This window comes from Phoxinus phoxinus, assembly GCF_949152265.1.
Source record: "Phoxinus phoxinus genome assembly, chromosome: 25".
NCBI classification, from domain to species: Eukaryota; Metazoa; Chordata; class Actinopteri; order Cypriniformes; family Leuciscidae; genus Phoxinus; species Phoxinus phoxinus.
In genome coordinates, this window is record NC_136900.1 from 21343413 (window position 1) to 21359219 (window position 15807).

The window sequence follows — 15807 nt, forward strand, 5'->3', positions numbered from 1 at the left end:
TTCTTTGGTTTCGTTTGAAGTATATCGCATATAAAATTGTATCTCTAATTCATACCAATAATGGCACATAACGGTGGATCAGTATTGGCAAATTTGGCATGCGTGTAAAAAAAACTATTTTTTTGTCCTGCTTACTGCCATCTACACTGGTAACACTTACCATTCATAAATGAGTGACAAGGCGGCAATGACAAATCATAACTCATGTAAAACAATATCATGAAAGCAACTCAAGTAAATCGTGTTCTGTCGGCTGATCCGGTCAAACAGGTTAAATGTTCCTCGGCTTACCCAAACATCCCTTGACAGCAAAGCGACCCGTGACTCATGACAGCGAGAAAGGAGGAAAGTCACATTCCTGAGATGTTACACCTGTTTCATGAAGCTCACCTGTTGTGGGCGGGGCTTCAACAGGTGTCAACGGAAAGACCCGCCCAACAGAAACTGTATTGTGTGACAGCCGATCTAATTTGCATTTCACGTCCTAAAGTTTCCATGGGCTTTAAATGAATGGAGAAGAGTTAACTTAAAGTTCAAACTCAAGCAAAAGCATCCTTCCAACAACCACAGCTGAGGAGTTTCATATGTATCATTCCTGTCATCAGTCTGCACACACCATCTATGAAAGTCAGCTCTCACACACATACTTATTACCAGCTATAAAATACAGTGAAACATTTAAATCCTGAAATACAGAGAAATTTTACATAACACATTTTTATAACTGCTGGAAGAGATTTCACATGAGCACTAACATTACTAACGTTACCCCTTCGGTCATATTTTGTAACTTAGATGACATGTGACATTGTCAATACAATGCTTTGTCAACCTATTTGTTTAAAAGCTGAGATGACAGACAAAATTTCCATTATATTATAACATTTAAAAACGTTAAAATTCAACACTTAAAAGCTTCGTGAAACCAACAGACTTTGAAACCACTTCAGCTAAGCACTTAACCGCATATTTGTCTCACTATCACACAAACAAATGCGACACAAACGTTAAATAACAACACTAGAGTATTGATATTCAAACAACAAAGGTTATATACAAAACTGAAGCGCCATGTGTTACATTAAAGCTGTAAAACTACCGCACAGATCAGCTAGCGTTAGCCTGTTAGCATAAGTTGAGGAATCTCCGTTAGCTGAGGCTAAACGCGCGCCCACATTTATGACCTCAGGCATCGATAACACACACATTTTAAGCTCTGGGTCTATTATAATTCATATTTCAGCTCTTAACAACTGCTGACATGATATCAGAAACGTTAAATGTTAACAAACCTTATTAGAGGAAGCCCGGGCAGACATTTTGTTCCTTTAGCTGCTCGCGCTGAAGCAAGTTGAGGCTAAATGTTGTCGCCTCAAAGAAATAAATAAAAAACAGGGTTATGAGGGCTTGATCAGCCTGGGAGAGATACAATCCGTGTTTTTCTTCCCCTCTGGCCCGTGTGTCGGGCTAAAGTGTGTTGTGGTCTCTTATAAGGATGAGCAGCAACATGTCAGATGAGCCCAAAGTTCGCCATGTACCGCCAGTGATCTCCTCTTATTGCTGATGAAGCGAATACATTTCACAAAATCTCTAAATGTGACACGTCTATCCCGCAAGAATCGGGTGTATTCATAGCATTCCTGATGTGTAATTTCCGTTCGGAGGTGTGTTGGTCCACCTGCGGGGAGGCAGAGGGCGGGATGTCGTGCTTTTGCCCTGTGTGTGTGTGTGTGTGTGTGTGTGTGTGCAGCAGAGAGAGAGACTCACTGCAATGGCAGCAGGAGGAGATGAGATGAGCTCTACTCTGCTCCCTCTTTCCCACAGCACAGCAGTGACATGTCTGTCTGACTGCCTGGACATTTCCATCGCATTTCTCCAGGGGTGGGAACGAGAGAGAGAGAGAGAGAGAGATAGAGCAGCAGCATCATCTGGGATGTTCCACTTTGTCGTGTTGTTATTAAAAGGTTTTGAGGTAAAGTGGTTTTATAAACTGAGTATTGTGAATGAAGAGGGATTATTAGGGCACGACGTTTTCAGCAAACTCAGCAAAACCGAACAGTCCCAAAAAGTGACTTTTTTACAGTTCAGATTTAAGATGGATATAGATAGATAGATAGATAGATAGATAGATAGATAGATAGATAGATAGATAGATAGATAGATAGATAGATAGACGGATAGATGGATGGATGGACAGATAGACAGATAGATAGATAGATAGATAGATAGATAGATAGATAGATAGATAGATAGATAGATAGATAGATAGATAGATAGATAGATAGATAGATAGATAGATAGACGGATAGATGGATGGATGGACAGATAGATAGATAGATAGATAGATAGATAGATAGATAGATAGATAGATAGATAGATAGATAGATAGATAGATAGATAGATAGATGGACAGATAGATAGATAGATAGATAGATAGATAGATAGATAGATAGATAGAGATAGATAGATGATTGACAGAGACAGATAAATAGATGCTTGATAGATGAATAGACAGATAGATAGATAGATAGATAGATAGATAGATAGATAGATAGATAGATAGATAGATAGATAGATACTGTTTATTTAAATTTACATTAAGTTATAATATTTTCTTCTATTATTTTGATTTTTTATTATTATTCTATGTATTCTATGTTCTATTATTCCAAGCAATTTTCAATTTGATAGATAGATAGATAGATAGATAGATAGATAGATAGATAGATAGATAGATAGATAGATAGATAGATAGATAGATAGATAGATAGATAGATGATGGATAGATAGATGGATGGATAGATGGATGGACTTCAATTATAGATAGATGGAGACAGAGACAGATAGATAGATAGATAGATAGAGACAGACAGACAGATAATCTTTTGATTTAATACTTGTACATTGTAAAATATTTGCTTTAATTGTAAATCTGTAGAGTAAATCTGACTCTGACCACATGACTCCCACAGGAAAACCTCACTCTGCCTCATTACTTCCTCTGATTCTTTCAGCTCGCACAGTGCAGCCCTCCACTTTAGACAGCATCCGCAGTAGAGGCCGAAAACCAAGCAAACAGACACAGCCAACAGATATGGGAGGGGTGCAAATAGACGGGTTTTTTTTTTTTTTTTTTACCTTTACTTATCTTAAATAGTCAATATACAGTAGTGTGTAGGTTTACTCTCTCTACTTGCTCTTCAGGTTCTATTTGTTTTCTTTTATTCCCATACAGTCAGTCAGAATACACTGTTAAACCAGGCAACGAAGCCCTTAATTTGAGATGTTTAAGTTATGTCCTCCTCACCCATAACAAAGCACAAGCTGAAGACTTTTCTATGAAGTCCTGTGTGGTCAGCTGTGGACAGCGCCCCCTTCAGCTCCCCAGTGTCCACTGCTATTCTGCATCTGCAGTTTTAGACAAACCTGAAACCTCACACATATATTCACACTGGGCTCCAAATGCCAGCGATGCCCAGTCAGCCTCTGCAAAAACAATGCAAGGAAGCGAGATAAATTGCCCTTGACACCTGTGCCTCTGTGTGACACCACAGTCAGCTCTCGAAAAAATGCAGAATTCAGCTGCTGTATCCTTCACATGGAGAGTGGAATGGATTTACAGCATCATGACATAATAAATATGGCAAATAAAACATGATTGGTGAATAGTATTTTGCTTCTAATCAAAGCTAACACGATTTGCACCGTATTTAAATCAATGCAGGGTGGCTATAGTTGACGTCATTGTCATTAGCTGCATACACAAGAAAAAGTGACGCCAATCACGAACGTCCTCCGTAGCGCGAGCCCCTCAGCAGAAACACATGCAGAGAGAGAGAGAGAGAGAGAGAGAGAGAGACCGCAGAACAGGAGGAACATAAAGAACAACTGTGAAGGACACTCGGTTAATCAAGAGAATGAGAAGAGAGCGCTTATTACCTAACCTGCCATCCAGAGTGTGTCCTAAGAGTGTGCTAGTCAAACAGAGATGTACAGCTAAAAGTCCTGCAAAAACAACAAACCAACCAGCCGGCAGCCATTAAGGAATGGATCGGTGAAGGAGACACCATTTATCCGATCTCCATTTAATAGCACATAAAATAATAATAATAATAATAATAAAAAATCTAATAAATATTATTATTATTATTATTATTATTAATATTAACTCGTTCCCCGCCATTAACGGAAATGTCCGTATTTCCGTGTTTTCTCTGTTATACAGTAGGGGGCGCTATACCGCCGTTTTTTGAAAGAGTACTGAATCTCCGGATCAAAACACAGACGAAGAAGAAGCAGAAACAAGCAATGTAAGCGAAATACATGTAAAATAACGCGATCAGCAACATTAAACAGCATACAAATCAAAACTGCTTAATGTTACTGAATGAAATGTCGCCCCAGGACGAGCTATAGGACTGTGAAGCAGGGGTGTTGTTGATGGACTAGATCTACTCCATCTGTGTTTTGATTCTGAATCCGATCTGGATGTAATCTTTGACAAAAACACAATTTTTTTCAGCATTTTGCTAAAACAAGTTTTTTTTTAAATTTACCCACATTTAAGTGTTGACTAAAAAGAATGCATGAAGTTTTTTTTGTTTCAAAGAAGAGGCTCTGTTTATATATATTGCACGTTCAGATATTCATAGCCTACAACAAAATATTCTGGGGGCCATACATTTATTGTGAAAATTATAAGCGTTGACTGGCAGCTTAAAAACAGGGGAACGCTGGGGAAAGAGTTAAATATAATGATAAATATTATAGCCTATTCTAATAGATAATAATATATGCCTATTATAATTCAATGTAATTCATTAAATTGCAATAATGGATGCAGGCTCTTGAGATGCATTTTACGATTGGAACTAATAATGTAAATGACATATTTAAAGTTTAAAACGATGAATACTTTAAGGCACTGTAAATGAGTTATAGAGGCCAAATATTCATAAATGCAATCTTTCATTCAACCTTCATTAATGTAAGCATTTTCAGCAAATCCCTGATGGCCTGCAGTGTCACCTCTTATCTCGGCCCCTAATGAACCTCGTTCTCCTGTGACCAACGCGGGCGCAGGGGTCCTGAGAGTAGGAGACCTCGTGCCGTTTACACCAGAGGACAGAGAGTTCGAGCGAGGGAGGGCTGGGCTTGACTTTCATAAGGGTGGGACAAGGTCACACGGACACAATGAACAACTATAGCGCTGTGATGCACTGTAATTAAACAATTAAACCGTGTGAGCAGAAATTGTTCTCTTGTGGCATGAATTATCTCCTATTCTCATGTGAAGCTAATATCTAAGTCCCTAGGCCTTATAGCACAGTTTGTACACCACATACCCAGGCTGTATATACCAGAAAATGTGCGCTGTCTGCTATACGACCCGTTTGAAGTTAAGTGTCTCTAGATGATGATATTGTTCAGTGAAGCTTGAGAGCAGTAAAGCACAAAGTGGCTGTCACAACCTTTTCTGCAGGGTAGCATTATAGACAGCATTTAAGGTGTTATTTAATTTAATTCGATGCCCATGGCATTTTATTAAAGGGTTTTGTGATATAGCTAAAAGTTTTTCCTCACAGATTTTCGCACTCGGGAGAAGGATATTGTATGATATCAGGCTCAAATATGTGGATATGTCAGTGCTATATTACCACAAAAGCAAAATGTCCTTCAATACGTTACCGAAATTGAAAAGAACACATTTAAGAGGCATTGAGTCAATAACATGATGGAAAGTGAGTCACGTTTGAGGCGCGCTCCTCGAGTCCATTACAGCGCTCGGCCCTGAGGTGTTCTGAATCACCAAACAGAACCGCAAAACAGTCTAGTAAGCAAAAGGCTCTGAGGGAGTGTTTGGGGAAAGGAATCCAGAGTTTGTAAAACCCAGCCTTGTCGTGCATGTACCTAAAGGCGGATGACAAATACAACTGAAAAAATCAGGTTATTCAAGGAGAACATCGACTCTCATTTTGTCTATAACGGTTGTTGAATGAAGGAACACGCCGACTTTTTGGGACTTTAGGTTATTCACCGTATTCCCCAGAGTTAGATAAGTCCATACATACCCTTTTCATCTCTGTGCATGCCGTAACTCTGTCTGACGCACCCACCGCTAGCCTAGCTTAGCACAAAGACTGGAGGTAAACGGCTCCAGCTAGCATACTGCTCCCAATAAGTGACAAAATAACGCCAACATTTTCCTATTTACATGTTGTGATTTGTAAAGTCACAGCGTGTACAGATAACAAGGTCACATGACACACAGCCATCTTCTAACCGTATACATACTGGGAACTATATTAGTTCTATATTGTAGAACTATATTGAACTATAGTGTTGCGCTAATCACTCCGCCCAAGTAGCAGTGCTTCTCCTTCGGATAATATAGTTCCCAGTATGTATACGGTTAGAAGATGGCTGCATCCTAAAAGGAATTATTTATATAAGAAGCACACTTTACAATAAGGTCTCATTAACATAAGATTAACTGACTTGCACTAACAATGAGCAATACTACAGTACTTATTAACCTTTGTATACATTAGTTAATAAAAATTGTTCACTGTTTGTTCATGTTAGCTCACAGTGCATTAACTATAATGTTAACAAATACAACTTTTTGATTTTTAAAATGTATTAGTAAATGTAGAAATTAACATTAACTAAGATTAATAAATGCTGTTAAAAGTATTGTTCATTCTTAGGCTTATGGACATTTTAGGGTTGCTGATGTCACTAACCCGGAAGAATGTCGTGTAGTTCCTACCAGCCGTTTGTTGTAGTCCTTTTCTTTAAAAGCAAATATCTCCCTTTGCTTTGAACGTTGTAACTTTGCAGATGTTGATACTGCTCAAACAGCAACATTACACACTAACTAAAGTTAGAAAAGTGAAATCATACTTTACCACCCCTGTAACTAATGTTAACAAATGAGACCTTACTGTAAAGTGATACCGAAAAATCTCATTGCGTTGTCATCTGATTCACTCATTTGAATCCATTCATTAAGACGTCTCATGGAAACGTCGATATTTTAGAAACATCTAGTCAAAGCAGAGGGTAACTAATGAAGTTTATGCACTTGATATTTTGCCCCTTTTCGATTTTTGTTTTCACTATTAGGACAAGCAGGTCTTACTAGACAGAATTTTGTCCCATCAGCTCTTATACGGCAGCTACTCTGTAAAGCAATTAAGCAATTGATCTGGAGAAGACTCATTTTGTGCTTACTGGTCTGTCGATAGCTCAAAGGGGAATGATTTAGTCATTATTATTATTTTTAGCCCCAGTTCCACAAGAGATCTTCTTTCAAACAGCTTGTTTCCGGGTTTATGTTACACACACGATCTACAGGAAATAAATGCTGGATGATTCTGCTGTTGTATTGATTGTTTTAATGACGCAGGATATTCTAATTTAGTAAAAGGGTCCAATCAAAACCAGTCTTACCAGTCAAAAAAATGCTCAAGTTATGTTGTACCGTACACTGTAAAAAAATATTGTTGGTTTAACTTAAAAAAGTAAGTTACCTGGTTGCCTTAAAAATTTGAGTTCATTGAAATTAAACAATTGAGTTAATGCAATGAAGGAGATTGGTTTAAACAATAGAAACTCAAAATATTATGTTATCTGAACTATATTAATTATCTAAGTTGATTTGACAAAGGAAAAAAAGTTGTGATTACAAATAATGAAAATATTTTTTACAGTGTAGAAGTAGGTTAAAGAAGATGCATTGATCTTGTGAAGCAACAAGCTGACACCATGTTGTCATAATTTCATGATGTATGATGTATCCAGCTTTTAAAAGCAGACATTTGCTTGTGTCCGAGAAGACGAATCTCTGCTTCAACATCCACTTCCTTCGGCCTTACTATCCATCATCAAAATCTGGACTCCAAAACCTCCAGGGAGCAGCGTTGTGGAGGGGGGGTATGTGATCCGAAAGACTGAGAGGAGAGCAAACTTACTCCGACTTTGAGGAGCCCTGCATGGAAATCCAAATGACATGAATGTTGGAGGTTGAACTGTATTGGTTTTAAAAGCTTACATACTACAGAAAGCTTTCATGGGAGGTTTGAAAGGATAGGAACGCACAAAAGGCCAGGTCAGGTTGAAATCGAGTGGGAACATGGCGGATTTCCAAACCGAATGTACGTTTACACGAAAAGGAAAAGTTTTTCCTTTGCGATTTTCTCGTACAGACGACAACGTTATCAAAACGAACCGCGAAAATGACTAAAAACGCTGTATTATTTATGCCAGGCCAGTAGGTGGCAATGTCACTTTGTAATGAAACACTGCGAGCCTATAGACGGAGCACCTAGCATGCATGCGTATAATGTCACCATTTTCGCAAATTCACATTTTTGTAGACAATAACGGTTTTGTTTTCAAAAAAAACGTGCACGTTGAAACCAGTTTTCAAAAGTTTCAGGCCCCAAAACACTGTTATCATGAAAAAAAAAAACAACAACAGCCAAACAAATAAAAAGTTTTCCCTCTGAAATAACACTTGTCACGTACTTTACTGTACATATGCTTTGTTCTATTTACCTCGGAGTTACACACTCGAGTTGACCGCGTTCCAGTACACAGCTCAGAAAACTAAGATGGAAGTGTCCAGGCAAACCTTTGCTCGCTCTTTCGGAATACAAACACATAACAAAGTGGTATTTTGCACAGATGATGCTGATGTATCATGTGAGCACCACTGAGTTTATTAAGACAGAAGGCCTAATAAACAATATATTTCAACTGTTTTACTATGGTTGATTCGCTGGGCAGCCATCTTGGATTCTGAACTGAAGTGGGGGTTGTTGTGCTTTCCTAGTTGCAGTTTCCCAGTTGCAACTCCGTCTCGAGGGGGCTTTCCAATTAAAAGTTCCAACTGGGAACGAGGAATTTCCCATATCCGAGGACAAATGGAATGCACCAATACTTCCCATTGTGCACCAAAAGCAGCACGTCATAAGTATATAAGTATGATTGTAATCATTTGTGTTAAAAACACAAATATGTGGTTTTAATCAGGGTTATTATCTTTAACTAAAGCTACTAAAACATGAATACAACAAAAATGTATTGTATATTAGATGACAAACGTGAAAATGGGAAATTACGATTAGAAATCTTGCCTTGGCTAATTCAGCTGAATTAATTCGAAGTTTAAGCACAAAAAGGACTAACCAGTAATAAAATAAACTTAAAACTGAAATAAAAAACTTAAAAAAATACATATTTATTTAAAAAAAATAGAAAAGCACAAACAAAATCAAACTATACATTAATTCAAATAAAAAAATAAAAATAAAAGCTTTTTTCAAAAAATATTAATAAAACTGCAATACATAATACTAATATAATACTTGTTCCAATCGGTAAAATATAAAATAAAACTTGGTGTTTAGAGTTAAACACAGTGTTAGCTAGAGACTCAAAATCATCACCCTACAGAGTGTGAACACTAGATTAATGAAGCTCTTTTAATTAGCCTCGTGAGCTTGGGGCCAAACCATTTGAACGTACTTTGTTCAGATCATATCCTCCAACCAATAATAATCCTTCAGAGATACTGTTCACTTCACACTGGCTTCAAGGCAGCCTGGGATATCTGGGTAAACACCATAGCTATTCCTAAATGATAAGAATAAATGGATGTTGGAGATAAAGTTGGCATGAAAGGATCCAGAGAAAAGGAAATACGGCTAAAAATATCAGTCTCTAGCTCCCTCTTGGTGATTCTGACAACAGACACTGTGATATTGTGGTGAATATTGAATGTCCATGCTGCTTGAAGCTAGTTAGTTCTGGTGCTGGTTTTTAAGCTGGTCAACCAGTTTGGACTTTCTGGTGAAGATGCTAGGTTGAAATTGAAGGGGGCGCCACATGAAAGGGGGGCACTAAAATCATATTTTTGCATGCTGTGAAACCTGAATATAACCAGAAGAAGAAAAAACAATAATAACACAAAACTATATATTTTTTAACGAGTTTGTATGCTCAACATACATGAATATCATCGTCACATCGCAGCTAGATTCCTGTAACTGATTCTGCAACAAAGTGAAAGCTCATTTAAATTCTCGCAGGTTTCTGTTCTGCAGACATTGAAGAAAGTGTGCCGACTTCAGTCCATCCATATGCAATAAGTACTGAATATAAAAAAAAAAAAAACATAACACTGAAAACGAAGCAGAATGTTGTGCTCAAGGGACTCTATGGCAAACTTTAAGACAGTACCCTGGCTATTTGCATGTTTTATTTTTTATTTATTTTTAACTACAACTATAAGACACTATCTATAACACATGAGTTCATGAAATTTTAAATCAGTGTTTATGCTGGACTACAAAAATACCAACAAAGGGATTTTTTTTTAAATAATATAATATAATGTTAGTTTGATGTCATATTAATATTAGGTATGATTGTACTATTTATATATTTTATTTTAGATTATAATATTATTGATATTATTTTTTTTACATTGCATTATGAAATGAACATATTAAGAATAATGTACAGTGTATACAATGTTACTAATATAAACCATAACATATAATTTATAAAACCATAAACATAATTTTATATTATATTATATTTAGTGCTGTCAAATCGATTAATCGCATATACGTGTGTGTGTGTGTGTGTGTGTGTGTGTGTGTATACATTTATATATATATATATATATATATATATGTGTGTGTATATACTGTATATAGTATATATATATATATGTGTGTGTGTGTGTGTGTGTGTGTGTGTGTGTTTTTGTGTGTGTGTGTGTGTATGTATATGTGTGTGTGTATGTATATATATATATATGTGTGTGTGTGTGTGTATATACTGTATATGTGTGTGTGTGTGTATATGTATGTATATATATATATGTGTGTGTGTGTGTATATACTGTATATGTGTGTGTGTATATATATATGTGTGTGTGTGTGTGTGCGTGTGTATATTACTTTTATGTTCGATGACTTGACAGCACTAACTATATTATATTTATTAAATTATATGTGTATATATGTGTGTGTTCATATTTTTTTTCATATTCAGTGTTTAAAAGGCCACCTAAACTATACTGTTTTGGGCTGTTGTGGGTGTTTTTGTTGTTGTTTTTATGGGTGTTAAAGTTTGTGTTTTCTACCCCCCAACAAATGCCCCTGCTTCTTTTCAACAGCAGCCTCTAAATCACTCAACACATTTATCCTCTTGACAAATGCCTCATGCTGTTAATAAAGCAAGGATGGATTTTACAATGTCTTGTTTGACGCAAACTCTCAGTGCCATTAAGAGGGCCGCGCTGAGGGAAGGCAATTATCAAATATGGCGGATTGAGGCGCTCCTATTGGTCGACAGTGAGGGGGGCAGTTGGGCGTAAGAGCGCAGAGGTGAGGGAAGAGAAATCAGCTGGGAGCTAATCTACCGCACTGCGCAAAAATACACAATCCAATAAATCTCTTCCTCTTCGCAAATCAATTCCATGGATTCCCACGTGTTTCCCAGGGAAGGATTGGGTTTGAGAGAAGGTCGAGATGTTTCAGTCTCCATCCAGATGAAGTAAGGAGAAAGTAGAGATGGCAGGGGATTGTGTGTGCTGTGTGTGTCCAAGCGGTTGGGTTACATTAGTCACCAGAGGTAAACACAGAGTGAGTCATTCCTCAAAGAGTGACAGGTGCATTAAATATGTCACTTCCTGTCCACATCCCATTCCAAGAAAAGGCCTCCTGTCATGTCCTTACTCACAAATTACATAATAAAGTGCTTAAAAACACTTCGTTCCATACATCATCTGGAATTTCAGGTTGGAAAATGAATTTCTACGATCGAAATCGACCTGAAGCAATTACATGGAACACGACGACAATCACTTTAAGTTGTTTTCTTCAGTCCCATAAACTTGAATGATGTTTTCCTGTATGGCCATGAATGTGCTTCATATGAACATCCATCGGAGTGACAGTAAAGGACAACCTTGCCTTTTCTGGAATGACACACGTGGAAAACATAAAAACGCCTGATGTCACATAAAAATATGTGATGAAGAAAATCTCACTGACATTGAAGTTGTGTCTTGAGACCAGATCAAGACAGATACTTGAGAGTGTGGGCTCTTTTACCTTGAGCCAATAAGAAATCACCTATAGCTGCCACCCAGAACACCTTAGCAACCAGCTAGAAACACCCTAGGCAAGTAACTACCCAGAACACCTTAAAAACTAACTAGAACACCCTAGCTACCGCATTGCAACATCTTACTAACCACCACCCATAACTCTGTAGTAACCAGCTAGCAACACCTTAGTAACCACCCAGAACATCCAAACAACCAACTAGAAACACCCTAGCAAGAAGTAACTACCCAGAACACCTTAAAAACCAACCAAAACATTCTAGAAAGCAACCAGCCACCTAGAACTCCCAAGTAACCAGCAAATAACACCCTAGCAACCACCCAGAATACCATAACAACCAACTATAAACACCCAAGCAAGTCGTAACCACCCAGAACAACTTAAAAACCAACAGGAACACCTTAGCAAACACATAACAACATCTTAGCAACCCCCCATCCAGAACTCCCTATTAACCAGCTATAACCTAGCAAGTAGTAACTTCCCAGAACACCTTAAAAACCAACCAAAACACCATAGCAAGCATAGCAACCAGCCACCCAGAACACCCTAGTAACCAGCCAGTAACACCATAGCAACCACCCAGAACACCTTAAAAACCAGCAAGAACACCCTAGCAAACACATAACAACATCTTAGCAACTACCCATCCAGAACTCCCTAGTAACCAGATAGCAACACCCTAGCAACCACCCAGAACACCCTAACAACCAACTAGAAACACCCTAGCAAGCATAGCATCATCTTAGGAACCAGCCACCCAGAACTCCCTAGTAACCACCAGCAATTAACACCCTAGACAACCACCCAGAACACCCTAGCCAATACATAGCAACAACCCACCCATAAATCCCTAGTAACCATCTAGAACACCCCAACAACCAACTTGAAGCACCCTAGCAAGTAGTAACCACCCAGAACACCTTAAAAAACAACCAAAACACCTTAGCAACCACATATAACCAACATCTTATCAACTATCAACCCAGAACTCCTAAGTAACCAGCTAGCAACACCCTAGCAACCACCCTGAACACCATAACAACCAACTCGATACAACCAAGCAAGTAGTAACCACCCAGAAAACCTTAAAAAATAGCCAGAAAACCCTAGCAACCACATAGCAACATCATAGCAACCACCCACCCAGACTCACTAGTGAACAGCTAGCAACACCCTAGCAACCCTCAGAACACCTAAACAACCAACTAGAAACAACCAAGCAAGTAGTAACCACCCAGAAAACTGTAAAAACAATCCAGAAAACCTTAGCAACCACATAGCAACCACCCACACAGACTCACTAGTAACCAGCTAGCAACACCCTAAGAAACAGCTAGAAACAGCCAAGTAGTAACCACACAGAATACCGTAAAAACTAGCCAGAACACAGTAAAGATAGCAATTACCCAGAACACCCAAGCAATTGCAATACCACCCTAACAACCAGCAAGAAAACTGTATAGGAGCAATTACCCAGAACACCCTAGCAACCACCCACCTAGAACTCCCTAGCAACCAGATAGCAACCCCTCAGCAATCATCTAGAAGGCCCTACAAACCACCCAGAACACCCTAGCAAGCAGCTAGCAACACCCTAGCAACTATCAAGATCCCCCTTGCAACCAGCCAGATCACTGTAGAGGTGATCAGTGTGCAGTGCTCTTTCAAACCGACCGCTTGATACGGCATGAAAGAAGAAGCTGTTATGTAACTTGCTTTAGGAAGGTGAGACTAATGCTTTTGTACAGGCCAGCATCCCTCAGAGAGCAGCTTGAGCAGTGAGGTCACCGTCACACAGTAAAACTCTGCCCTCTACAGGACAACTCCATTCACACACACAAATCAGCTTTAGAGGGTGCAGGGAGGTCATTCCCTCATCAAAGCATCATAAACACAGCTGTGCCTTTATAATGCTATGTTATAATTTATGACTAGCTTGGTTATGTAGGTTATTACTGAATAAAAAATAAAAAAACAGCAGAAAAAAAAGCTTCAAATAAGACATTGTGAAGAGAAATGAGAGTTTTACCTTGAGGAAAATGCTTCCGCACACCCTATATCTCCTTCAATAAGGCAAACTGCCTGGGAACGCACTGGGCAGGATCAAAAAAGGAGGGTGAAAAAAAATCAAATAGCGTTCAACATGAGCAGGAGTGTGTTTTTGAGTGTGCAGGCTGTAACCCACGGGTTTGCCTTGATGAGGAGACGCTATGGTCTCAGCAGCATATGGCGTCTCAGCGGGACCTTCATGCAGATCTCACACACGAAACACAACACAAACAAGCCCGACACACACCCACACACAGGCTAAACTAAAGGCTAAAATGACAAAACATCAAATAAACAAAGAGATAAAGAATGCAGTGAATGAAATAAACGTGGCTGTGGCTAAAGTACGACACACACACACACACACACACACACACGCACACACACACACACACACACACACACGCACACACACACACACACACACACACAGGCTAAACTAAAGGCTAAAATGACAAAACATCAAATAAACAAAGAGATAAAGAATGCAGTGAATGAAATAAACGTGGCTGTGGCTAAAGTACGACACACACACACACACACACACACACACGCACACACACACACACACACACACACACACACACACAGGCTAAACTAAAGGCTAAAATGACAAAACATCAAATAAACAAAGAGATAAAGAATGCAGTGAATGAAATAAACGTGGCCGTGGCTAAAGTACGACACACACACACACACACACACACACACAGACACACACACACACACACACACACACACAGGCTAAACTAAAGGCTAAAATGACAAAACATCAAATAAACAAAGAGATAAAGAATGCAGTGAATGAAATAAACGTGGCTGTGGCTAAAGTACGACACACACACACACACACACACACACACACACACACACACACACACACACACACACACGCACACACACACGCACACACACACCCACACACAGGCTAAACTAAAGGCTAAAATGACAAAACATCAAATAAACAAAGAGATAAAGAATGCAGTGAATGAAATAAACGTGGCTGTGGCTAAAGTACGACACACACACACACACACACACAGACACACACACACACACACACACACCCACACACAGGCTAAACTAAAGGCTAAAATGACAAAACATCAAATAAACAAAGAGATAAAGAATGCAGTGAATGAAATAAACGTGGCCGTGGCTAAAGTACGACACACACACACACACACACACACACACCTCAGGCGAAATTGCAGTGCACCAACTGATGAGTTCTGGGGTGATTCCAGTCCAAATGCTCGTCTCCATGTTCATGCCAGTGCTTTTGTTAGTGGCTGACTGTTGACCAGTTTAGCTTTTAAAATGACCACTGACAATATCTAGAGGGTGGGATGGCCTTATATCAGAAATAAGGCCAAAATACAGCTTAATGTTGGGACATATTATATAAAATTGCTGAAATCAAATGCACACGAATTTTAATTTAAATTGTACTTGAATTATCAAACTATTAATATAATACTATTTTAAATTCACATAAAATATATACCCCCAAAAATATTATTTTTAAAGTTTTTTTTTACCATGCAGATATCGCTGAAATATGATTAAATATTATGTTTAATAAATAATTAAATATTTAATATTA

General features: G+C 38.4%; 1 protein-coding gene across 14 annotated transcripts in view; it reads right to left on the bottom strand.

The window, feature by feature from the left end:
- tjp1b (tight junction protein 1b) overlaps positions 1–15807 on the bottom strand; it is a 132375-nt gene that overhangs the window by 68184 nt on the left and 48384 nt on the right. The window contains exon 1 of one of the 14 annotated variants that reach the window (XM_079603811.1): positions 1293–1658. The exons of the other annotated variants lie outside the window; for them this stretch is intronic. Within the exon in view, the coding sequence (XP_079459937.1) occupies positions 1293–1319 (27 nt within the window). The 5' untranslated portion in view covers positions 1320–1658. Of the gene's footprint in view, positions 1–1292; positions 1659–15807 lie in introns of those variants that run through there. 14 annotated transcript variants of the gene reach the window in all.